This window comes from Triturus cristatus, chromosome 4_1 (assembly GCF_964204655.1).
Source record: "Triturus cristatus chromosome 4_1, aTriCri1.1, whole genome shotgun sequence".
NCBI classification, from domain to species: domain Eukaryota; kingdom Metazoa; phylum Chordata; class Amphibia; order Caudata; family Salamandridae; genus Triturus; species Triturus cristatus.
The window spans coordinates 379,171,063-379,198,680 of NC_140585.1; the positions used below are offsets into that span (position 1 = coordinate 379,171,063).

Sequence of the window (27,618 nt, forward strand, 5' to 3'; positions counted from 1 at the left end):
AGCTAATTATGCGGCGTAATGAGGCACATTTTGTAATAGTATTACTTCATTTTTTTGTGATTATTACACTTGTTAACACCGTATGGGCATTGGTTACCACTCAGCACCAGTTTAATATGAAAATACAGAAATAAGCAACAGAAAGGCGACCACTCAACTACTGCAAAGGGTCTTCCACTGCGTAGAAACACGTCGCTGCGCTTCTGGTAACTTTTGAATCGCTTGAGCTAGAAACAAAATTTGTTTTTAATAAAAGCTGCAGATTATGCAGCAAATGATTGATTATGTGGCAAATCCATAATTATGGTAAAGGTGCCATGGCCGCACAACCTCATCTAGTGGCCCTGGCTACTGTCACACTGGCTCAAAAAGCCAGTTTAGTATGACTAAGCACTGTGTAAGTTATAACAACCAGGGTTTGGACTCCTAATCAGCAAAGCAGAGCCACAAATAGAACAATAAACAACAAAATGCCAATACTGATCTCTCTTTTATACCTTATTTAGAAAACATCACAAAGAAACAAAACACATTGACCAATAAAGTTTTTTCTTTTCAATTAATGAATATATCAAAATGTATTTGAATAACAAAAACAATTCATAACCTAATCATAAATCTTTATACTAATTTTACATCTCACTTAGCTCCCATATTTCACTGATACACAAAACTTTCATACTCACAATCGTAGTTTGGAAAACATTCCCCAATTGAATTCACGCTCAATATTCAAACTTAACCACATCAAATCTAACAGCCACACTACCAACCATTCATACATACTCTCATCACAAACTGCAATCCTAAGTTTACAATAAAAAGAAAGACAATACTTAAAGACAATAAGACCTAAGGTGAATAAATTTCAAAGGAATTATCCAAAATTGCAAATGTTTCCAACATATACAAAGCACTCAAAAGGTCTGAAATCCAACAGGTTGACGCGTTTCGAACACCCCAAATAAATTATTGGTGTTCTCTTCAGGACCAACAAAGCTGTAACGAAACAAAACAAATCACAATCACTCTGTATCCTCCAAAATACCTCTACTTTTCTGACCTCACTCCTCTTTGGAATCAACAGCTTACCTTGACTTGATAGATCAGCCGATCTATTAATCTGCAGAATGTTTGGCACGTTTATCTGAAGACACTTAATATTATTAAATAAATAAAGAAGAGTACTTCTCACCAGAAGATTCTGGAAGGAGAAGCGAGTCAAAACGTTAGTGAAGCTGAAGAGAATGGAACCACCATATCAAAAGCTCTGCATCTAAGAAGTGTGAGACAGCGGAGAATTGAGGGAGTCAGCATATATCTTAATGTGTAGGTGGAGGAATAGGAACATCTTTTCTCTATCGGCTGCAAACTTTAGCATGGTCGCCTGACTAATACAGGTACCAGTGCACTTACCCCCCCTCCTAGACAGCTATGGGACACAGTATGGTAACCTACTCACAAGTTGATGGATGATATTCCCAGGCACAGGAAATATGCCTACAATAGTCCATACATGTTTCATTGTATGTAATAAAGTAATCTGTGTCTTAGAACTGGGCGGCACATGTTCGGAGACATTCCTGGCTGGAGTCTCAGCGGCTCGCTCCTTTATGACGGCCACTCTTTCCTCAAGATGGCTCACATACATTATATAATGATTCATATACGTTCCATGGTGTGATAGTTCGGCCTCTGGACCAGACGTTCAGTAATCTATGGTCTTATCTCGGTGGAACCTACAGTTTTACCTCGCAGGCACCCTTGCTACAATGGCCCAAAGAACATTCTTTTAGGCCTATCCTCAGTGGGTTCTTTCCTCTTACAAGTATCCAGAGGTGCTACATCATGAACTCTTTGTCCCTTTCTGCCATTACGATCTCTGGTAGGAGGCAGCTCCTTTCAGTTTTGTCCACCTGTCAAGTTCTGCGCTTGTTGATTTTTTGTTTAAACGCTTTGCTCAAAAGTCACCATCAGGCTACAAGAGCAGGGGGTGTTATTCCTCACCTAGTTGAGATTGCGATGCATTTAGACCCTCTCTGTGCTATACTTTACCTGTTAGTTGAGCTTTCTATTGGCTCTATGTCTGGTTATGTACCATACAAAATTTGGAGAGTTGCTGTGGTTCGTGCGCTCTATCACTATCAATTGCTTCCTTTTTGCCCCATATCTCCACCCAGTCCTTTTTTTTTTTTTTTAATTGCGTGGTAGTGGTAGCTGTCCATCTCAAGATGCATCCACTCTTCGTCTTACCCTCCATACGGGATTGGTTAACCAAGACTTATACTCATCATACAGCTTTATCCACATATCAAAATATTATACTGGGTGTCAAAATGGTTTGAAACTAATCTCTACGACTTCTCCGTCATTCATAGATCTTTCTGTATGAGCAAGTTTTCTTTTCGTTGCTCATTGGTGCAAGAAGAGTCAACACTTCGATTGCCGTGAGCTTCTTCCTTGCTTTGAATACATGACTCCACAGAGTTCTCATAACAGGGGTCTTTATCACGAATGGCACCAATTAAATTGAATCTACAAGAACATCGTCCTCTTCAGACAGTCTGTCTAATATGCTACTTCTCTCTGACCTTCCAACCTCAAGTAATTCCTTTTTTTTCTCCAATGAGTTTCTTCTGCCACTAGTGTCAGATGCATCACTGTGGTTCTCACAATCAATCCTCTTCCTGGGTTTGAAGTCTCCCAGAAAAATTACCTATCATGTCAAGCCTTTACGGCTCTAGTCCTCCCTCCTGATATGCTCTTCCTCCTTACCCATGACGGAATGTGGTCTATATCTCTAATCCACCAAGGCTCAACCACATGGGTATAACTTATAGCTAAGTCCATGCGGCTCTCAGCAAATATCTTCACAGATGTACGAAAGGTTCAAGTAGACTCCCACAAAATGAATGTTTTTACAGAACGACGGCACCCTTCACAACTTGATTGTCCATGGTGTTCTCAGGTACGGGGGCTCCATGAGCATCTATGGGTTCCCTTCCTTAGAGCATATACAAAAAAGAGTGGGGAAAGAGACAATTGCCAAGGCTTCACCTTTGAATCTTTCTGTCATGCGATTGCATGGAGGTCCCTGGCAATTTGAAGGTCAAGAAAGCGTTTCGACCTTCTTCTGACTTTTCCACTGCTTCCTTCAGTCCTCATGCTCAACACTCAACACTCAACACTATTGTAGTTAAGGACAAGCTGTGCCGATGGCAGTACTCATTCATCCTTCTCCAGTAGAGCGTTCATACCATCTGCTCCCTTGCTTTCCAACCCCACTCTTATGGAGGACTCCAGATAGGTCAATCCTATCTCTCCTGTAATTTCACAAAAGGGCTACTGTGATTGTACAGTATGCATCCTGGGATTTGCCATTCATCTTTATGGGAAATTTCCAACTGATTTTGTTTTGGCGCTCATCCAAGAAGGTATGCCCTAGGTTGGCCAGGAAGATGTTCTTTTTCCCTTCTCTTAGTGGTAGACTAGAGATTGCTAGTCTCACCCTTTACTGGTCTCTTGACGTTTTTTTCTGCCTATCGACCTGCCCTCACAACCCTCTTTTTTCAAAACATGGTTTGAAGGTCTGAATAACAGCATCCTTTTCAATTGCGGTCTATTTCACCCCCTGGAAATGGATTGGTCTTTTTCCTGTCTTAGGCAGGATTTTTTCGTAATAATGTTTAATTTATTCCTGCATCTTCCTCAACTCTGTTTTCCTCAGTCCACTTCTACTAGCTTGTGGTTATGGGCGAGGTACATCCATTAGGGTCTCTCAACTCATTCTCACTTTTTTCGCTCTAACTCACTAATCTAAAGACTTCCTCTGATGTTTTTTTCTTGCAAGTTTTTTACATCTACCAGATTTTTACCCTACCAGCACTAGGTTAGCATTTTCCTCCATGGTTGAGAAAGCATTTCATACCCTGGAGGTGATGTGGGTGTTCACACTTTATCTGCATTTTACATGCAAAATCAGTAAATAGTGCCAAAATGTGGTCTACACGTTTGGCAATATCCACACTATCCATGTCCTGACGGATGGTGTTTTGCCTCTTCTTCTTCTGCTTTCCAGAAACACACATTACTTAGTCCGGTAGACTTCCAGCTTTTCTCCTGGAGGAAACGCTGTTAGTACTGCTCTGTTGCCAGATTCCCCTATAGGTGGACATTGCAGTTCGATGGACATCTGTCCACACATTACCAAACACTATGGCTGGGATTCTCATGTGCAAGCACATGATCATGTACAATGAGTCTCCCTTTGAGATTTACTTGTTTGCATCCAGTCCCATTACCCCTACTCTTTTTCCCCCCATCTGTCTTGCTGGGGATGGGCTTGCTATTTTATTCAAAGCTTATGACTATGAATTGAGATCCCCTACGAGAGAAGAAATAGTTTCTTACCTGTAACTCCAGTTATCTTGTAGGGATATCTCCATGATAGTCATAAGCGCCCTTCTGCCTCCCCGGTGGACATAACAGAGTAGTGGTGTAGGAAGGTAGGATCATTCTAACATGGTTACCGCCACTTTTTGCCTGGTGTTGCTCTGTTTTATGACTAGCCTTACTGGAATCCTGCTAATCAAGACCCCAGTCACTGTGCTTCCTCCCTAAATTTGATAATGGTAAGTACTTTGGTACTTTACCCATTTGCTACTGGTGTACCGTTGTAAGTCCCTAGTATATGGTATTAAGGTACCCAGGGCATAGGTACGCCAGGAGTTTCCCATGGGCTGAAGCATGTATTGTGCCACACATAGGAGTCCGCTTAAATGGTAACTACAGGCCTGTTATTGCGGCTTGTGTGAGTTAGCGCTTGGACCTCTCAAGACAGATATAAGTTTCCTTATATCTGAGGTCACTGCACTTAATCCCTATAAGTCACCCCTATGGCAGGCTCTTCAGTCCTTAGGGCAGGGTGCTTGGTTACAAGTGTGAGTGAGCCCTTGCATGAGCAGGGCCCATCTACAAACCCCGGAGTCGATTCTCCAGGCTTTGTAAGTGCGGTCAGCCATTTAATACTTATAGTGGACAAAAAGTCAAATACAAGATGTCTAACAACATATTGGCTGCACCGTAAGCGGTCATGTTTGATATCAAACATTTTGGAATCCTACCCCTACACCGATTTCAGTGTTGGATGTAGGATCCCATGTACTGAGGGGTACCTCTAGGGTGCCCCCCTGCATTCTCATTAACATCCTTTTAGGGTCTAACAGCAAGCTAGTGCTGGTGCCGACCACAGACAAGTGTCTGCCCTCATGCTGAGCTGAGCCCGAGCAGGGGAAGGCAGAAAAATAGGTTTCCTTCCACAAGGAAGTGTGACCACCTCCCAGACAGGCCTTAGTGTATTGGTCTAGGGTGGGGACGCTTGCCAGCACCAGCAGACTGCTTTGAAGGACACATGTGTCGCCCTCCTTGCATACTCCAGTTTGAGCCAGTTCAGGGAGCTGTTGGCTCCTGCTCTGGCGCAAAGCTGGACAAAGGACATGAGAGTATCCTGCCCTCTCTCCAGCCCCTCCTCTGAGAGGGATTCTTGAATCATCCTAACCCTTTCCCTATGGTACTTAAGGGCTTACTTACCTGTGGGTTGCTCTTCAGATTCGTCGTGGGACAAGATTCAAACCCCAAACCACTTCAACTTCTACCGTCTGGGCACTTTCGACTTCGTTGGACTTCGCCTAGGAACCAAGACTGCACCAAGGAAGACTCCAGCTCTCGTCGTCCTGCCAGCTTTCAATGTCATCTGTGCATTTGCTTCATCCAGGTTCCTCTCCAGGCCTGTGGGCATCAAGGAAACCAAAAGTAATCTCCCTTGGAGTGAAGGAGTCACTCCCCTGCTTCTGCAGGCACTGCAACCAAGCTGACCGGTCTGCTGCTCCTGATGTCCTACGGATTGAAAAGCTCAACAACACAGGTGGTGTTTCTGCAACTCCCTCAAGGCCTGAATTGTGTTTTAAGCAAGTTTGAGGCCAGTATCCCTCGTCAGAACCAGTGGAATAGAACCTTTGTGCACCACATCGACTTGTTGTTGCCAAGGCCTGTTGACTCTTCTGAAGAGATCTTCGGGCTACAAGAAGCTCCAGCCTCCAGCATCTCTTCCTGCCAAAATTTTTGTCCTCACTGCATCCTCTGTACCGTGGGCTTGCATCTTTGGTGAGCTGATACAGGTCCTCTTGCAACTCCTCTGCCTTCGGCTTGTGGGTCCTCTTGAGGGTCTTCTTTGGTGTCAGTGGGCTTCCTGCTCTGACTCTCCTGTATTTGGTGAGTCCCCTGAGTCTTGCTGTTCCCGACAATGCATCTTCTTCGTTTACCACGTCTGTTGCTGCTGCCAAGACTTGTTGGTGCTCCCTCCAGACACCAACCCCCTGGTTCTCGACATTTGACGTGGGACAGCTCGTGAACAGCTCCTGGTCTTCCACAGTGTTGCTTGTTCCTCACAGCTGCAGCGACAAGGTCACTGTCAGCTCTCCTGCATTTTCCGTCATCCGTGGTCATTGGTTTTCCGTACCTACTGGTCACTCCAGAGTGGCATAGACTCTGTCCCCTCTGTTTACATGTACTTCTCTTCAAGAATCCATCCTTGGATGGTGTAGTCTACCCCTGGAGACCACTGTGTATTGGTGCTTACTTGCCTTATTTAAATATTGTGTGTATTGTATTCACATCTCTGGGTAGGAGAGATACCAATGTGTTAGTGAGTGCGTATAATACATGTAACTATCTTTATAACTACACTGTGTGGTTCTTTTTCGTTTAACCTACACTATATGATTAGTTCTGGTAAAAGAAGCTGCCTAACACTCCAGTTATCGTCATTACCAGACCAACCAGAGTGAGACATTGATTGTGAAGGTACTTGATTTAAAATATTATTAGTATTACTATCATTACAATTATATTAAAATTATATTTGTACAGCTGGATCAATACAAAAAGCTGAAAGAAGAAGTGCGGAAAAATGTTGCAATACTGTCACAGCAAATGGATAAAGTACAGTGGGAACAAAAAGCTGATCAAGAACGAATACTATTTGAACAAAGGCGCCAAAAAGAAGTTGAGGTAGTAATAGTGGCATCTTCCGTGTTTTCTGAGGTTTTTTTAAGAACATTGAAATAGATGTGATGTATTTTCTTCACTGGTTAACGTTTGCATGTTTGTTTTTAAGACTAAAATAATTGTGGAACATCCAAAAAGAGCTGTGTAAAAATGTTTTTTTTTAACAAATATATTTAAAAAGAAAAACAGATTTTCCAAGTGAATATATTATGTGCTGCGGTATACAATGTGCAGTAAATCATATGAATTATTTATAGTTCGTAAAGTGCAGCATGCCTTGCTTAATCTGGATTTCCTATGGATTATTTTCAAGTTGTTGCACAACAGCCATGCAAACAATAACTCGCATACTAAATGCAGTGCTCATAACCCCAACCTTGATGTGAAAGACGCAATTACAAATGATGTAAATACCCTTTCCCTTTGGAAGGATGCTTCTGCCTGCAGATTCCTCACCTTTGATTATTCCTTAGGTGCCAGACTTATTCGGAAACGTATTCAATTGATTTCAAGCGCTGGCAGAGTGTCCAGTACAACACATGATAATGTCATCAGGGCCATATTTCGCTTACCTCTGCGCCCTGATGTCAGCTATGTTTTTTCTGTTCATTTATATGCATCCAGACCTTTTTCTCTCCTATTCCATGGAGAATTAGTCTCTCTAAACATCTTTTTGCAGTTGGTGAAGATAGGTGACTTTCACCTCCTAAGAGATGTGGTTTTAAACAGCATTGCAGCAGCCAAATGTATATCACAGATCTTCATAACGACTGTCTCTGGTGCCTCCGTGTTGAGCCACCTCATGTTGTTGTGTGACCTCTGGTGGCAGCTTCACCCAATCGCCACCCAGGAGCATAGAGCTAATCTGTTTTCGGCTCGCTCTCAAGAGGGTCATCAGGGGCACCGTAGATTTTTGAAGGACAGGACCAGAGACGAGAAGAAAAAGCACTGCTGTTTTCATCAAAGATCAAAATCATATATCCTGAGTTTGTGGAGATTTTGCCTGTGGCGTCTCCTGGGATGCTCCAGTGGAGTTAAGTTGATGGGAAAGAACAGAGTTCCACTTGGAAAAAAAAATCCGCTCCCTCTAGCATTGGCCATGCTGGTAACGAATGTTTCCACCTTAGAATAGGGAGGCCTGTGGGCTCCAGGGGACCAAGGTTCTCACATCAGTCTGCTGAAACTGGGAGCGATTTAGTTGGTGTTTAAGGGTTTCCTCCTGACATTTCACTGTCAGTCAATCCAGATTTCAAACAACAATACAACCACAATAAGATACCTAAGAAGGGTCTAGGACTCCCTTTCAAGAACTCCACAGTCTCTGGTCTTGCGCACACTAGCATGGTCTCTGGATGGTTGCCAACCATCTAGCAGGGGCTCTGAATACCAGGTCTGAAAGTATCAGTTGGCCTCTTGTTGCTGACCGCTGGTGGCATCACCATGCTGTTTGTTGCAGGCCTCACCTGGACCTCTTTGCCACTCTTGACAATTCTCACTGCCCAAAGTATGGAGCTCTCCACCTTCTGTTGCAGGTCTTCTTTGGGGATGCATTTCAGTTAGAGTAGACGTTTCCCCCATGCGCTTGATTCCTCAGGTTCTGATTAAGCGGGGAAGTTTGAGTGCATTTCTGGTATCATTGGAAATGGTGGATGTCCTTTTTCCTGGGCCCCACCCTTCCATAAAATCCATTTACCTAGGGAGATCGAATACATTTGTTTCCTGGTGTGCCAAGAGGAGTATTGGCCCTTTAGTAGTGCACCTTGCCAGCATACTACACTTTGCAATGTTCTTGGCCCAGCAAACCTGTGTGGTGGCTACTGTCAAGGGATATCTCTTTGAGCTGTCTGCTTACCAGATCATTCATCCCTCTTTAAATCTCTGAAAGGTATGACAAACATTTTCGCCAGCCCCTTTTATAATGCATCACTGGCGCTTCATTTGGTTCTCCCTTTGAGCTTATGCCTAGTTGCCAGTTACTGCTCTTGCCGTTAAAAACTGTTTTTCTAGTTGCTGTAACCATGGCTTGTCGAGTCAGGGAGTTGCAGGCCTGGTCTCTTTGGCCCCCATTTACGTGTTTCTTCTCAGACATGATGGTGTTTCAAACAAAAAATGGTGTCTCCTTTCTATCTGGGTCAATCCATCAAATAACCATCTTTATTCCCTCCTCTACATCCCATCTAAGGGAAGGGAGGCTGCAAAGGCTCAACATAAAGCTAATTTCTACCTCAACTGCACAAAAGAATTGGCTCTTTGTGGGCTACACTAGCTGTAAAAACGGATAGGCAGTCTGAACTCGATCCCTGCCTCACTGAATCATTTTATGCATCAAGATATATTATTCTCTAGCCAAGAAAGACACACCGGAATGAAATCGGGGTAATTCCACCAAGGCAAAATCCCCCACTTCTGCCCTAGCTAGAGTGCTCTGAGTGACTGAAATCTGTAAAGTAGATACATGGTCCTCTCCCTATACTTTAGCCAAAGACTATCGCTTGGATTCGAAAGTGAAAAGGGATTGCACTTTGCCCTTTATGTCCTTCATGTCTTTCTAGTTTAGTTCTCCAGTACGTACACCCAAAGAGAGTCTTGTTTGGGAGCCTTCTGAAAGGTGAGGAAACTGCAGGTAGAAGTACCAATCAGAAGAAGAAGTTACTCCACTTTAGTAACAATATTTCTCTTGGATACTCTTATCTACCTGCAGATTCCTCACTGACCCTCCCGCCTGAATCTACCTGCAGATTCTTCACTGACCCACCCGCCTCCTCGTTCTCAAAAACCTTGTTGCCTTTCCTAATTAAGATGCCATGGTTGGAATTGTATCGCAGCACTGCTTGATAAACAGTCTTCTTGATAATGCCTCAGTGTTGCAGCAAAAACAGAATTGAACTAGACACTCTTGCGATTTATAGCCCTTTAGGGCCAGATGTAGGAAGCCAAATAGCGAGAGCAAACGCTGAAATTTGCAGAATTTCAGCGTTTGCGATCGCTATTTGGCTGTTTGCAATGTAGGTAAGTTTAAACCTACTCGCAAAATAAGGAATCGCAAAATTGCGATTCCTTATTTTGTGCAAGCATCTAGAGAATCGCAGTTTGCATTTCCCTAAATGCTATGCTGGTAGGCATCACAAATTGCGATTTTGCCTTAAGGAATCGCAAAATACCACCAACTTCAAGTGGGTGGTATTTTGCGATTTCATTTCAAAAAGCACTTTTTGACTTTTTCCAAAGTGCCATGTGGCACACATACATCCCTTTAGGGCATGTATGTGCGCCACATATGCACACATGCACATTTCAGGGGTGCAACAGGGTGTCCTTTTGGAACCCTTGAAATTGCGCCCACAATTTGGTGAATCGCAAATTGCGGGCGCAAATCCTATTCCTTCTTATGGGTCTCTTGGCCCATAGGAATGAATGGGTTGGGGTTCATTGATTGCGAATCACAATTTGCAATTCGCAATTAAGGAATAATAAGGAATCACAAATATTTTTGCGAGTCCTACCTACATTCAATTTTGCGAGTCCTTAATAGCGATTCGGTAAAAATCGCTGTTAAGGACTCGCAAAATTGAATTTACCTACATCTGGCCCTTGGTGCCTTCACAACTCTGTGCCTGGTGTCAAAAAGGAGCCCGAGCGCTCTGGCAGCGCCAGAGAGCTATTGCAAAAACTACCAGCCTGGGGATGTGCAAGTAGATAAAGTATCCAACAGAATGTTTTTTACGGAAGGTAAGTAACTTTTTCTTAAGGGAATTGCAATTGTTAATCGTAAGCAATAAATATTCCCACCCACTCATGGTGTCCTGTAGCAATTCTTCCAACAGTATAAATAGCTGTATTCCATCTTCTCCTTTCTTGACAAATGCCGTATATTGTTATTTAATATTAAAAAAATTAGTAGCATATAAAACAGGATATATGTTCCACTTATAAAAAGTGAAAAATACTTAAAATGTAAAAATGTCTCCAGTAAGCTAGATGACATGGAGAAAATTCATTCACAAAGTTTTTTTTAAAGGAAATGAAGAGAAGTAAACAAGGAGAATGTAGTCATATAGGTTGCAGCCATGACCAGCTGAAAACTGACACTGCAACTTTAAAGGCTGTTGTGCGATTTGTGGATTGCTGTCCAAACCTTGTATATTTTGGTGTCTTTATGGCTGTAATTTGCAACCATAACTGCTCTTTAACTGTGGTTTTTCAATTGATTTTTTATATATATAGGAAAATTAAGTTATGTTTGTCTTTGTTATAACACTGGAATGTTTGTTTGGAAAAAAACTTACAAATGTATTGGGAAATAACCCCAATTAATATGCAGTTACGGTTACGAATTAAAAACGAAAACTCACTAAATGTTTCAAATTGTGATTTGGATCAAAATCTATTACTCACACTACATCCATGTAAAACATAACTTGCACCCCAAATGTACTGCTTATGACCTTGCCTTTAGTGAAACAGATGGGATTCCACATGCTGTAAAACATCATACCGGTGAGATTACCTTTCACATTACTCTTACCAATTTGAAAGGGGTGACTATTATTATTGTATCGTTCATCGGTTTGATTCGGTCTTGTTGTTTAGTTACATTTCGCATTTTTATGTTATTTATTAATGTACATATTGTGAGGTGATGAGCATTTCATTTGTTGTGCGAGAAACGTAACATTGCGACTGTGTGACATGCCCAAAATTTGGCAGCAGCTTGGAATGATTGGTTTTCTGTTGGTATGTCAAGTTTTGTGTGAATTTTTTGGGTGGGGGCTCAGATTAAATGGAGAATAGGCAAAACATGTTTGATTTACTAATAACTTTTCCAGCACTTGATCGATCTGCCTAAAATTTGGCAGTATCTTAACATGTTTAGCTTACTCTTGGTTTTCTCAATGTCATGGCTCTGTTGTTGAATCTGTAAGAAACTTGGTAGCTAGCACATTAAGCCCAATGCAAGACCAGGCACACCCTGCGACCAACCTCCACTATTCACACCCAAAGCTGGTTTAGTGCACAACATGGCCAAAGACTGTGCTTAATATATAAATAAATAAGTGCCTGGCCTAACGATTTGTTCAGAAGCCAGCTATCGAAGGTCAGAGTGCCGAATACAAACTCTGTGTAGTTGTAATTCTACGTCATGCTTCTTTAATTTATAACCTGACACCCTCTTCCTCTCTCTCTTGCTCCTGCAGGTTACTTGTAATGGAAAAATAGAAGTGCCGGTACTCTGTAGCAGAGTACCTGCTTGTTTCTGGGAAGTGCCGGCACTCTCCAATTAAAAGCATATCATTTCTCTTGAGAAGTGCCGGTACTTTCCCTTCCAAAATAAAAAGCGCCTGTACTCCATACCGGACAGTACCAGCCCATTTAAAGCACTGCTTGTCATCCCTGATTTCTCCCTTTGTTCTAGTTTTTCTATCTTTTTCTTCCTTCTTCCTTTTGTATTTTTCTCTCTGATGCTCTGCATCAAAGTATGTCTATTATGTGTTGGTCCCCAAAAATAAATGCTGGTGGGCTCCACCTGCAACTACTGTCCCAAAGCTGTGCACAGCGCAGAATGGGTGCATGGCAGTTGAATGCGATTCATCACAAAAACCTATGAAACTCACTGTTAAAAGTCAGCTATGGTTCAGCAGGAACAAAAATGAAAAAAAGCCCTGAAATGCGACAGTTATGGTATGCAGCGCACTATGCCCACAATAACTCCCACCACGTTCAGTACACCCCTTGGATGATGGCATAAAAAAATGCTGCCTACAAAGAAAAGATGTTACAACAAACAAATGATGGACGGAATGCTGACAATGCATACATTCTCTACCAGTCAAGAGATCTGGGTTAAATCCATCGTTCTTTTGCCCACTACACCACCCCAGTTTAGACATGGCCATATGCAAATCAGTCTTGACCCTGAGCCTCATGGGAACAGTCCAGCCCGAACTGCCAAGCCATGCCTTCACTGGACCGGAATCAAGCATCCTAGGACCGGTTTCTGGCTATCAGCCGTCATCAGCCAGGATAGCTTGACTCCAGTGGTGTAGTGAGCACGGGTCCCACGTCTGGGAATACCCATCCCACTTAGGGCGAAAAGCGTTACAACAAACAAATGATGGACGGAATGCTGACAATGCAAACATTCTCACCCAGTCAAGAGATCTGGGTTAAATCCATCGTTCTTTTGCCCACTGGAATGTCATGGTGAGCAAAAAAACAATGGATTTAGGCCCAGATCTCTGCACTGGGGTGAATGTATGACATTGTTCTGCATTCTGTCCATCAATTGTTGTTTTTGCATTTGTCACCCCGAGTGGGAAGGGTATGCTCAGACGTGAGTCCCTTGCTCTCCATGCCACTGGAATCAGGCTATCCTGGCTGACGAGGGCTGAAAGCCCGAAACCGGCCCTAGGATGCTTGTTTCCAGTCCAGGGAGGACCTGGCTTGGCAGTTCGGGCTGGACTGTTCCCATGGGGCACAGGGTCAAGACTGATTTGCATATGGCTGGGTTCAAACTGGAATGGCATGGTGAGCAAAAAAACGATGGATTTAGGCCCAGATCTCTGTACTGGGGTGAATGTATGACATTGTTCTGCATTCTGTCCATCAATTGTTGTTTTTGCATTTGTCACCCCGAGTGGGAAGGGTATGCTCAGACGTGAGTCCCTTGCTCTCCATGCCACTGGAATCAGGCTATCCTGGCTGACGAGGGCTGAAAGCCCGAAACCGGTCCTAGGATGCTTGTTTCCAGTCCAGGGAGAACCTGGCTTGGCAGTTCGGGCTGGACTGTTCCCATGGGGCACAGGGTCAAGACTGATTTGCATATGGCTGGGTTCAAACAGGAATGGCATGGTGAGCAAAAAAACGATGGATTTAGGCCCAGATCTCTGTACTGGGGTGAATGTATGACATTGTTCTGCATTCTGTCCATCAATTGTTGTTTTTGCATTTGTCACCCCGAGTGGGAAGGGTATGCTCAGACGTGAGTCCCTTGCTCTCCATGCCACTGGAATCAGGCTATCCTGGCTGACGAGGGCTGAAAGCCCGTAACCGGTCCTAGGATGCTTGTTTCCAGTCCAGGGAGGACCTGGCTTGGCAGTTCGGGCTGGACTGTTCCCATGGGGCACAGGGTCAAGACTGATTTGCATATGGCTGGGTTCAAACTGGAATGGCATGGTGAGCAAAAAAACGATGGATTTAGGCCCAGATCTCTGTACTGGGGTGAATGTATGACATTGTTCTGCATTCTGTCCATCAATTGTTGTTTTTGCATATGCACAGAACTATGCACAGGAAACCAGGACCTCAGTGAATTGTGGTGTACCAAAAACTCACCTCAGAACCCAGAACCCCTTATCCGACCAGCATCAGTGTCCCATTCGTTATCCGAGGTTTAGCTCGGCGGTCCCAATGTATAGACAACCCAGAACAAGCGACTTAGTGTATTTCTCAGGAATGGTGGGAATCAGAAATACCTGTTCGTAATTATTCTCATATCAATCCACAACAGAATAAACAGAGACACGGTAAAGTTTAAAGAGTTTATTTTATAAACCTCGTGTCCTAAGATGCAGTACTTTGGCTAACATAAGCAGACAAATGATTAAGATCAAAACCATCAGCATAGTTACAATACCATAGAAAATGAAAGGAGTAATCATACTAAAATGACAGTGGATCTCAGCCACCTTCCTTTCGCTAGCAAACTAATATTATTATTATTAGACTTGTAAAAGGTCTCTATGCTTGAATGGGGAACCCCATACCGTAAAGATCAGCTCAGTGAGATCACATCACAGGATCAGCTAGGCTCTGCTCCTGGGAAAGCTCTTCTTCCGAATGTAATGAAAATATGTAACACTGCAATATTAAAAGCACCCGACTTTCAGGTATTTGCAGCTGGTGGAACACAATAAACCTGTTTAAAGGGCGGCCGTTCCTCAAGCCTCATCCACAAATAGTGCTAACAACGGACGCATCACTCACGGGATGGGGAGCCCATCTCCTAGGACACACCACTCAGGGCAAATGGACCACTCACCAAAAAGTGCTCCATATCAATTACCTGGAACTACTGGCAGTATTCCTAGCACTTAAATCATTCTAAATACATCTCCAAAACAAAACTGTCCTCATCCGGACGGACAACATGGCAGCCATGTATTATATACAAAAACAAGGAGGCACACATTCTCTCCAGCTGTCCCAGCTAGCACAGAACATTTGGAGATGGGCCCTTCCCCAGAACATATACCTGCTTGCAGAACACCTTCCAGGGGTTCACAATCAGATTGCCGACCTGTTAAGTCGACAGACACAACAAATCCACAAATGGGAATTACATCCACAAGTCCTATTACCCTTTTTCCAAAAATGGGGCCAACCAGACATAGATCTGTTCGCCACACACGAAAACGCAAAATGCCCAACCTTCGTCGCCAGGTTTCCCCACCCACAGTCCAAGGGCAATGCGATATGGATGAACTGGTCAGGCAGATTTGCGTATGCTTTTCCGCCTCTCCCACTCATTCCATTCGTGGTACACAAGCTCAGGCAGCAGTCTCTCAAACTGATCCTAGTAGCCCCCACTTGGGCACGCCAGCCCTGGTTCACAACACTGCTGGAACTCTCCCTACTTCCACACCAAAAACTGCATCTCTCCCCGTCCTTACTATCCCAGAACCATGAAGAGATAAGACACCCAGATCCAGGTCAACAGAAACTAGCGATCTGGCTCCTGAAGTCCTAGAGTTCGGTTACCTCAACCTACCACCAGACTGTATGAATATTATAAAGGAGGCCAGAAGACCTACCGCTAGAGCCTGCTATGCTGCACAATGGAAAAGATTTGCCATTTACTGCAATAACAATGATATACGCCCACTGGACGCATCCATACAGAACATCATTTGCCACTTACTACACTTGCAAAAATGTAATTTAGCGTACTCATCCATACGTCTCCACCTAGCAGCATTAGCAGCCTACTTGCAAAATCGTCAACACTTGTCACTATTTAGAGTACCTGCGATCAAAGCCTTCATGGAAGGCCTTAAGAGGATTATTCCTCCCAGATTACCACCCTCTCCAGTGTGGAATCTAAACATTGTTCTTACAAAGCTCATGGGACCCCGTTTTGAACCTCTGCATAAATGCGAACTACAGTTCCTCACATGGAAAGTGGCTTTTCTTATTGCTATCACATCCCTACAATTACACCGCAACAAAGTGGTTCTTAGAACAAATCCGAAATTCCTGCCAAAAGTCATTTCTCCGTTCCATCTTAACCAATCAGTAGAGCTACCAGTGTTCTTCCCAAATCCGGACTCGGTAGCTGAAAGAGCTCTTCATACCTTAGACGTTAAAAGAGCCCTACTTTACTACATTGACAGAACCAAAGCTTTCCGCAAAACCAAACAATTGTTTGTTGCTTTCTCTCCACCACATAAAGGCAACCCCATTTCCAAATCCGGGATAGCCAGGTAGATAGTTAAATGTATCCAAATATGCTACCACAAGGCTAAACGCACACTAACAGTTCCCCCAAGAGCACATTCCACACGCAAAATAGAGGCTTCCATGGCATTCTTAGGAAACATTCCCTTAGAAGATATTTGTAAGGCAGCCACATGGTCTACAACACACACCTTCACTAAACATTACTGTGTTGACGTGCAGGCAAAACAACAAGCTTCTGTAGGTCAGGCTGTCCTTAAAACTTTATTCCAAACTGCTGCAACTGATACAGGTGACCACCACTAAGGGAGACACTGCTATATAGTCTATCCTCAGTGTGTGATCTGCAGCTCATATGCCTCGAACGGAATATGCTACTTACCAGTATGCATCTGTTCTTGGCATGTAGAGCTGCAGAGCCACACACGCCCACCCACCTCATCGGGACCTGTATCTGTTCCAGCATAGTCTTACTTAGACATTACACATGGACATCTCTCTCTCTTTTTTCAAACTTCATCATTTGCCATCATGGCGAAAAACAATCTGAGGATGGAGTGGATGCCCATGCGCACTGTGGTCCAAGGGAGGAGTCACCTATCTCGTGACCAAAGACTTCTTCCGAAGACAACAACCTGCAGGCATTCCGAGCCCAACACCAGATGGCGATCTACTATCCTAAGTGTGTGGCTCTTCAGCTCTACATGCCAAGAACAGATGCATACTGGTAAGTAGCATATTTCTTTGGTTACAGATCCGCTGTATTTGTATCAGTATATTAGGGATGTCATTGATTGACACTTAGTCCTTTGTAGTAGTGCTGGAGATGTGACCATCACACGTGATTAATAAAAATAAGGAAACAGCCATAGGAAAACAAAAGGCCCAGAGGTGGTGTGCTAATAATTTGTCATATACATGCATGCCGTATCTGTGGACTTTGCCAATACTTGTTCCTCGACGTCACACTAGTTCTTAGGTGAAGGTGATGTTGGGCCTTTCTTCCAGTAGGCTAGAGCCATATATCAATACCAAGACCTTCAGCGGTAACACAATGAAAATGAATGGAGTATGATTCTGCACAAAGTATATACATGCGTGTGTCAACCCTGGTTAGCACAGCCAAAAGTATGCACGGGGTTGAACTAGCATATACCTTCCTATGTAACTAAATTTGCTATTATTCAGTATGCATCTGTGTTTCCTCTTTTTGCCCTCCTCTTTTACTCGTGCCTAATTTCCAAGATAGGCCTCGTCTGTAGATCAAAACACAATACTGCATTTTGACCAAAGATAGTTTGTGCTCAATAGATGTAAATATTGTATATAGAGTTCCCTCAGGGATGACTATCAATACAATACCTGAGAAATAAGACGTCCTCTGGGTGTAAATTCAGATAAATAATTTGAAGTGTCACACCTTTATAGCAGCTGTACAAGGACAAGATAGTCCATGTACCATCTAAGGACAATGAAATGTAGAATATTATGTTGTTTTGTCAATGTTTGGTTTGTTATTATGTCTGTTGAAATTATAATAAATCACTTTGATAATACATCCACATGTTTTGTGGTCAGAATTCTGGTAAAGCGAAAAATGGCTGATGCAATTCATTCTAAAAGAATGTTATGGTACTAAGAATTATAAAAGCAATATTTCTTGCGAAAATTTATAGATAGTCATCTATTTATAATTGTTGAGAAATGCCCTAGTTCTACATGGTATTTGGGCACTCCCAAGAATTTATAATGGGTGTAATAAGCTTGGAATAAATCATCACACTGCCCTGATGAGAAATACTGTACATTTTGTCAACATACCTCCCTGTAGATGGAATCACCATCTCAAAGAACTAAAAACATTGTTATGTATGTTTCTCATAGAGAGCCTCGATTGTTTATTTCAGTTTCTGAATCTCATAACCCATTGTTGTGGCATGCCAACAGTTGATAACAAAACTCATAACCCACTGTTGCTACGTCATAAAGGGTCTGAGAGCTTGTCAGCGCAGCTCTGCTTTCAATGGAAGCAGAAAGCACAGCTGCAGGAGGGGAAAGGAAGCTAGGGAAGGTGGTGGGGCTTGGTCTAGGATGGGGAGGTGAGGTATTTAAAATAAAAAACTTTTGGGACAGACATACATAAGAGTCCATGTTATGTAAGGCTCCCCGATTACACCACTGCCACTGTGTACAGGTGAAAGTAGGGGCATATGATTTTGGGGGCCATACATAACATAAAATTATAAATGGATAGCAATGAATTACTGGAATGTTTGCAACCTCTGGGTTCTGAGTGACATCATAGACAACTCAAGCTTCGCTCATGTGGTCTATTTGAAGTCACTGAGAACCCCTCGGTAAAAAACATACCCATAATTCACTGTTACCCATCTATAATTCTATGTTTAAAATTTATTATACATTTTTCCAATGCATGTACCAGAACATTATAGATGGAATAATAATACATATTAAAAGAGAAAATATTCGGCATATAAACAATATAGGGCTTCTGGATTAGACCTTGTGTATAGGATTGCCAATGATCCGTGTTGTGTATGCAGACATCTTCAATATTTGTTGCAGTATAAGAAATCTCATTTCCCAGTTGGAGCTTGAGCTAGGCTTTTCACATACAGCTTGTAAGTGAATTGGCAAGTAGGAAACAGTAAAGTCTCCTCAGCCTGTTAGTTATGCACTGAGCCTGTTAAGTCATCAAGTGGCAAAATCGATTTCTTTCAGTATGTTTCACACATCACACCCCGCATTCATAATCATATTTCCAAGTTTACTATTGCAAAGAGTATCAGCTGAGGCCTCACTCTCACGTTTTTGCTACCCTCTACCAAGTAGTCTAATATCCCGCTCATTTTTAGGTCGAGCATTTGAGACCTCTTGTATGTCTATGTACTTTGTGGGCTCTGGAGTTCAGCCCTAGGACTTGTCTGCTTCCGCTTAGGGACTTTTTTTTCTGTTCAACTACCTCTATTTAACTGTCTTGATAGAAAACGACCAATAGAGGTCCGTAAAACACCAGAATTGCTTTCTGCTGAGGGACTTTCTTTTTAAAAATTTTCTGGCAACTGCCTCTATTTAACTTTCTTGATAGAAAACGGCCAGCTGAGGTCAGTAAAATACCAGAATCTTTTCAGCATTCTCTAGATTCCAGTCCATAGAAATTGTCTTCCATGAACACCCATTGACAATAATATTTTTTTCAAATCTTGTATTTTCAGTCAAATGACGACCGAAGGCCCTGATTTTATATTAAAAAATAGAGCTTTGGTCTATACAATTTCCCGCTGAAAGGCAATATCTCTCTCCATGTGTTCCCATACCTGGCGTGTCACGCAGTTTGGTGCTTACTTTCCCTCCATGTTAAAGAACAGTAGATGTTTCAGCACCCAGGCTAATGTGCTGCATAGCTAAATACATACAAGTTCCCAAAGGCGAGACCGATTGCATTGCAAATGCTGGTTCTGAATGTTTCCACTTGCTTTGATTCCCTATCTATTGAATAGTAGGACAAATGTTTGGAATGAAAAGGCTGGTGGAGGTCTGCATCATACAACTTTCTGGTAAAGGGTGCTGTGACAGCAAAGCAAGTTCTCCTGGAGAAGGTCGTGGGGCTTGGTGATTTGCCTATTGACTGGTGGACCACAGAAAGGCAATTATAGATACCTTTGGTTTTGGCCTTACATCGTACGCTGATGATACTCAAATTGTGGTATCTCTGACACTGGAGGGCGAGGCTGATGTGGAAGGTCGTTTTCAAGAGTGTATGCTAGCAGTGGACAACTGGATGGCCAACAATTGCCTCAAATTGAACTCAGAGAAAACTGAGGTGATGTTGTTTGGGAATAACACCAGTTTTTGGACTCCTTCCTGGTGGCCAGACTTAATGGGGAAAGCCCCCGTGCCAACTAGAAAGGTTAAGAACCTGGGTATTATACTGGACGACAAATTGACCTTAGGACCTCAAGTAAATGCATTAGCTTCTAAAATCAGCTATACTATTAAAATGCTGAGAAAAGTCCTGCCCTTATTGCCTAGGGATAGCAGACAGACTGTAGTTGGTGCCATGGTAATGTCCAGATTGGACTACTGTAATGGACTCTACCTTAATATGCAATTAAAAGGATTAAAAAAACTGCAGATACTGCAGAATGCAGCAGTTAGATTACTCATGGACTCTTCAAATTTTTGCTCCGTTTCCAAAGAAAGGAAAGCCTTACACTGGCTCCCAGTAAAGAGCCGTATACAATTTAAAGTACTATGCTTGGCCTTTAAGGCCTTACATGGCATAGGTCCAGAGTTTCTACAGCAAAGACTGCACTTGTACGTCCCAAGCAGACATCTGCGCTCTGAAGATGCCAACCTGGTTTGGGTGCCTCGTATAAAGAAAGCCCGTTGAGGAGGCAAAAGTTTTATCCATGGCACAGCGAAGGCTTGGAATGAATTACCTTGCTATTTGAGATCTTTCACCGAGCTCTCATCTTTTCGTAAGGAATTAAAAACCTGGCTCTTTTCCAAAGAGTAGGCCGCCTCCTTTTTACTCCTTACCCGCCAATCTTAGAGAATCAAGAAGCGCCAGGACACCTCCGGGTATTTGTTGCGCTCTACAAATGACATTAACATTAACAACACTAATAACATCAGTAGCTTGGAATAATTTCTTTTAAACATAAGTAGCTTTTGTTACAGAAAAGGTTGGAGACCCCCGCTCTAGATTTCATTGCCCCCCTCAAAAATTACATATCCATACAGTCTAAACCAACAGCCCTTATGTGTTTGACCTCTTTGAAGGAAATAAAGTGTCTGCAAAACTCTGAAGAGAAAATCGCACAAATCTTATAGTGATAATGCAAAAAATACCTATAAATTAGCCTTAAGAAAGTTTTGGAAAGCCATATAAATGGCACAAAGAGTATATTTTGCAGCTCAAATTGCATCACCATCGAACATCCCACATGAACACTCAAAAACCTTTTAAATCATTCTTATCACCAGAGACTATGGAAAACAAAATTGTTCCGTCAGTTGTAATGATTAGCCCCATAACTTTGGATGAGGTAAAAAGGGCTCTAAAAATGTCTGCACCAGGGAAAGCTCCTGTTCCGGGCAGGGTTCCTGTAGATTTATTTTAAAAAGACATCAGCCTGCTGGCCCCAATTTTAACAAATGGTTTGAGAAGAACTGTTCTGGGCAAAATCCTGGAATCATGGCGACGGGTGCTTTCGGTCCCTATTTTTAAAAAAGGGGATAAATCATACCTTACCTGTTACAGGCCAATCTCCTTAACAGATGATATTGCTAAGATCATGGGGCAGGAGATCTTGTTCCACCTAGATCCACGGACAAATGAGAAAAAGATCTTTACCCCTGTACAATACAGGTTCCATCCCTGTATTGGGACTACCGAACAAGTATTAAATTTGCACCTTAATATTACAAATATGTTAAGGCCAAAAAAGGGGGTATTTACATGGCTTTTATTGATCTTTCATGCGCACTTGACCTGGTCAATACGGAAAAACTATGGGTAATAATGCAGGAATTGGGGTTAGAATTGGACCTCCTAAAACGTCAACATTTTGATCTAAAAACTGCAGTGGCTTTGGCCCGCACGGGGAACTAAGTCAATTAATTGAACCTCATAGAGTGGTAAGGCAAGGCTGCATTTTGCCCTGTTTTTTTTTCTTGATTTACATAAATAGTATAACAGAACATCTGTCACAAGCTGGGGCGGATGTACCAAGGGTAGGTGACCTTACTCTACCCATACTCTTATACAGAGATGATGCTGTCCCGCTTGCCCGCACACCCATAAGCCTCCAGAAACTGCTTGATTATTTTACAGAGTTAATGGAGGGAGAGGATCTTTAAATAAAGTCTAAATCATATATAAAGACTTACACACCTTCAAACATGAACTCCAGGTATTTTAGCGTGGAGGGGACGACGCTCAGTAAGGACAACGTTTTTAATTATCTTGGGATTACTTTTAGCGCTACCTGAAGCTGGAAGGCCAATATTCAGATCAAAACCTAACAAATGAGAATACATAAGCCATCGTTCATTTTTTAAAAATACTGAAGCAAAACCCATTGCCACAGATGATTACTTTATTTAAAACAAAATGAATCTCAGCTGCTATTTATGGGGCGGAACTTTGGGGGTATTATAATTTAGGCACTCTACAGCATATTGAAAATGGCTCTATACAGAGGATGCCCCAAGTAATTTAGCAAACTTCACCTGTAGGAAGGTAGGATCCTTCTAGCATGGTTACCCCTACTTTTTGCCTGGAGTCTGACTGAGAGCCTGCTAATCAGGACCCCAGTAACTGAGCTTTCTCCCTAAATGGACCATGGTAAGTACTTCTGTACATCCACAATTTACTGGTGTACCCTTCTAAGTCCCTAGTAGATGGTACTGAGGTACCCAGAGAATAGGTACACCAGGGGTCTCCCATGGGCTGCAGCATGTATTGTGCCACCCATGGGAGTCCACTCAAACTGTGACTACAGGCCAGCCATTTGGTGCTTGCATCTCTCAACAGATATTTTTCCTTATATCTGGGGTCACTGCTTTTAAAAACTATAAGTCTCCTCTATGGCAGGCTCTTCAGTCCTGAGGGCAGGGTGTTTGGTTATAAGTGTAAGGGTGTCCCTGCATGAGCAGGACACCCATAAAAACCCAAGAGTCGATTCTCCCAATTTTGTAAGTGCGGTGAGCCATTTAAATACATTTAGTAGACATCAGTCATAACGATATGTCTAACTATATATAGGGGCTGCACCGAACCCGGTCATGTTTGGCATGATTCCAGTGTTGGAAGTATGATCCCATGTACTGGGGAGCTCTCTTGGGGTATCCCCCTGAACTACCGGTATAAGCCTTTCAGGGTCTGACAGGAAGCTAATGCTGCTGGCGACCCCAGGCACAATTCTGCCCTCCTGCTTCTGAGCCAAGCTCGAGGAGGAAAAAGGAGAACAATAGGTTTCCTGTCACAGGGAGGTGTGACCAAATCTCAGACATGACTTAGTGTATTGGGTTGGGGTGGGGGGCGCTTGCCAGCGTCACCAGACTGCTTTGAAGGCACATTTGGTGCCCTCCTTGCATACTCCAGTTTGAACCAGTTCAGGGAAGCCCTTGTCTCCCAATCTGGCGTGAACCTGGACAAAGAACATGAGAGTATCTTGCCCACTATCCAGCCCTCCTCTGGGAGGGACCCTTGAGTTGTGCCAACCCTTCCCTTAAGGTACTTAAGGACTTTCCTGAGGGTGGGTCCTCAGATTCGTCATGGAACAAGACTCAAGACTGAAACCACATCACTCTTCCGTTTTCGTCCGGAACCGAGACTGCATCAAGGAAGACTCCTCCTGTTCCTGGTCTCGCTGTGCTGCAAGTCTTCTTTGTCATCTGTGTCTGCGCTTCTTCCAGGATTTTCAACGGACCTGTGGGCATTAAGGACACCTGAAGTAATCTCCTTTGGAGTAAAGGAGTCAATTCCATGCCTGTGCTGGCACAGCAACAAAGCTGACTGGTCTGCTGCTAATGACGTCCCACAGACTTCAAAAGGCTCAGCAACACAGGTTGTGGGTCTGAAAATCCCTTGAGGCCTGACCTGTCTTCTCTGCAATTTTGAGGCCAGTATCCCAATTGGAAGGCATGGGACTAAACCCCTGTGCACTGCGTCGACTTGCCGTTGCCAAGACTTGTTGGCTCTGCACTCCAGAGATCTTCAGGCTACAAGAAGCTCCAGCATCTTTTCCTGCCAAGTACAGCATCCACACCACATCCTCTGCAGCGTGGGTCTTTATTCTTTGAAAGCTACTTGAAGTCCTCTTGCGACCTTTGTGCCTTCGGCCTGAGGGTCCTTTTGAGGTTCGTCTTCTGCTCCAGTGGGTTCCAGTGCTTACTTGGGGCCTGCTCTGACTCTCTTGCTTGTGGTGAGTTCCTTAGACCTTGCTGGTCCCAACGTTGCTCTTTCTTTGTTTCTCCCAATAGTTGCAGCTGCCAAGCCTTGTTGGTGCACCCGCCAGACACCGACCCCCTGGTTCTTGACGCCCGATGGGGGACAGCTCGTGCAAGACTCCTGGTCTTCCTCAGCGTCGCCTGGAACCGTCCAACACCAGTGGGTAGTGCTCTTCCGTGGCTCCTGGTCACCCCCGAGTGCCATAGACTCTGTCCCGTCTGCTTGCAGGTTCTCCTCTACAAGAATCCACCCTTCGATTCCACTGGACTCTTGCATAGTCTTCTCCACCGGCATTTTTCCTGAAGTTCTCCATTGTGGTCTACGGCGGTTTCCGGTGTCACTTCGCACCTAGGTAACCGGCTTCCCTGGTATAGGTATCCTGGTTCCTGAGGTATCCACGGGTGGGGAGACTCTCCAACCTTCTGACTTCCACAGGGTTTCTTCAGGGTCGACCGGAAAAGGCCCTTCTTAAAAACTGCAACTGTGACTTCCCCGTTGACTTCTATTGCACACAGCCTCGGTGGAGTTCCTGAGTACTTACCTTGGGGTGTTCCTCGTGTCCCCAGCTCCTCTGAGTCTTCTGGTCCAAGTCCTGACTTGGGTCGCGGTTCTCATTCCACTTTTCTAGTATATGGTTTGGACTTCCCATGGAGACCACAGTGTTTTCAGCTTCTCCAGTATTGAATCTTTCATAGATTCACATGCTTGTATCTTCCCCGTCGTCATGGTGGGAGTCTCATGGTAAAAGAATAACCATAGCAGTAAAAGAAAAAACTGCCTGGAAACCATAGAGAGTAAATCTTGTGTAGCCACTTATCCTCATTATATGGTCCAAACCACAGCCAGTCAGCAACCAGCCCAGAGATACACCATCCCCAGCAGGGCCACCATACCTCAGATTTCCAACCGCCATTGTGTGAGGAGTCTCCCTGAGCCTAGCTCAGTTTATATCTTTGCTGAACATTTGACCTTCAACAGTTGGAAGTGAGGTACTGATTTTTTCATCTCTTTATTATTCAAGATGTCTGAAAGCTCTAAAAAGTGACTCTTCAGATCCTGCAAGTCCTGTGGAAAGCCCAGAATGTTTTCTGAGGATCCACACAAGGAGTGCTTGTACTGTTTGTACCACAAGCATGTTCCTAAGGAATGCAAGCATTGTCATACCTTCTCTGCTAAGACACTTAAGGACAGAGAAGCACGTCTCCTATTATGGCTCCAAAAGAAGAAAACCACAAACTCTGAGTCTGATGGAGATTCTAAAGGACATACATCTAGGCAGCATAAGAGGGATTCTTCTGAGGAGAAAGGAGATCAAAAAAGGCAAAAATCTGGAAAATCTAGAGAAAAAGAATCCTCTTCTTCTTTGCCTCAAACTCCTCAAATCTTCCTTGGAGACGAAGGCTCCATCGTCATTGCCGTCGACGAAGTCTAAACAAATTCCTGTCAGCTCGTGGACGAAGGCGTCGACGACTCCGACGATGATTTCCTCGACGACGACTATCTCGACGACGACTGCATCGTCGACTGCTGCTACGACGACGACCCCGTCAACGGTGAGTGTGAGGCCATCGTCGACGTCAACACCTATCCAGTCGACGATCCCGTCGAAGATTAGACTGTCGTCGAGCAAGCCGTCGACGGTGACTGTGTTTAAATTTCCGTCTACGAAGTCTTCCACTTTCATTTCAATTAAACGTTATGCTCCGTCGACGGGCTCGTCGACGGGCAAGAAAGCAGAGTTTTCTACACCTAAAATTTCCCTGCTTCTCCCATCAACTATTCTGGATTGTCAGGAATCTGAAGACGAAGGGCCTTATGGTGTAGCCTATAGTCCCTCTCAATTACACATTAAAAGTCAAGAATCTGATGATGAAGAGTTCCAGGAAGTACAGGAACAGTTCTCTTTTAAAGATCGTACGGTTCAAGGTTCTACTCGTTATTAATCTTTCCACCAGGCGTATAATTATGAGGAAGAGGAGGAAGCAAATTCCAATGTCCAGGAGGACTCTATGTCAGTGCCTATACCCTTAATAACTGATTTAAGGCATATGATAAACAGTTATTATCAGCGTTTTCCAGAGGATAATGCTCCGGCCGCCACCTCGGCAAATATACCACAGACAGTGGTTCAGACGCCTCCTGTGCAAAAGATAGTTTCACTGAAAATAATTACTATTCGGGGTGATTTAGTGGAGAGTGATCATGAAGATCAAACTGAAGAAGGGGAGATACCACAAAATGACGTAGAAGGAGATGAATGGGATCAATATATTGTGCCAACTTCGCCTTCATCACCCCTGCCTCAGGCGAGCTCCCCGCCAGAAGACATTGCAAGTTTCCATGATCTGGTTGAAAAAGCCTCAAAGAGATTTGAACTTTCACTACCTGTAAAGGAGAATTAATGTTTTCTTTATGATTTATAAAGAAAAATCTCGAAAATCTATAAGGGCTATCCCGATTATTCAACATATATGGGATGAAGGCTTGAAATGAATGAAAAATCCGGCCTCCGTACCAGCCTCAATTCCAAAAATTGAAAAGAAATACCGTGCTCCTGAGACTTCTCCAGCGTGCGTGATTGCACATCCACGTCCTGAGTCTGTGGTAACTTGGGCAGCTCAAAGACGTTCCAAAAATCCAGTATCTTCCTGTTCGGTTCCCCCTGACAAGGAGGGAAGAAGGTTGTATAGCGTTGGAAAGCATTTTGCGGTTATGGCAGCAGCTTCCATCAGGGCAGCAAACGCTCTAGCTCTCATCAGCAGGTACAATAGACAAATGTGGTCAGATATAGGACCAATTCTGTCCCACCTTCCGGACGACAAGAAAGAGAAAGTGTCTACAATTCTCCAGGACGGAGCCAGAGCAGCCTCGGAGTCCATTGATATAGCGATGGACATTGTGTCAGTGAGCTTCAGACAGATGGCAGGTGCGGTCGCACTTCGCAGACCAGGATGGCTGAAATCAACATCTTTCAGACCTGAAGTCCAGGCAAAATTATGGACATGCCTTTTGATGGGGAGAGTCTTCTCGGTAAGCACATTGATGAAGCGCTTCAGGGGATAAAGGCAGACACGGACACGGCTGGAGCTCTTGGGTCCTTACAACAGGGCCGTTTTCAA

At 43.6% G+C, this 27,618-nt stretch overlaps 1 protein-coding gene across 1 annotated transcript in view; it reads left to right on the forward strand.

Annotated features, from left to right (window-relative positions):
* Positions 1-27,618, forward strand: part of SMC1B (structural maintenance of chromosomes 1B) — a 2,533,210-nt gene that overhangs the window by 566,980 nt on the left and 1,938,612 nt on the right. The window contains exon 7 of the mRNA XM_085652431.1: positions 6,928-7,068. Within this exon, the coding sequence (XP_085508557.1) occupies positions 6,928-7,068 (141 nt within the window). The remainder of the gene's footprint in view (positions 1-6,927; positions 7,069-27,618) is intronic.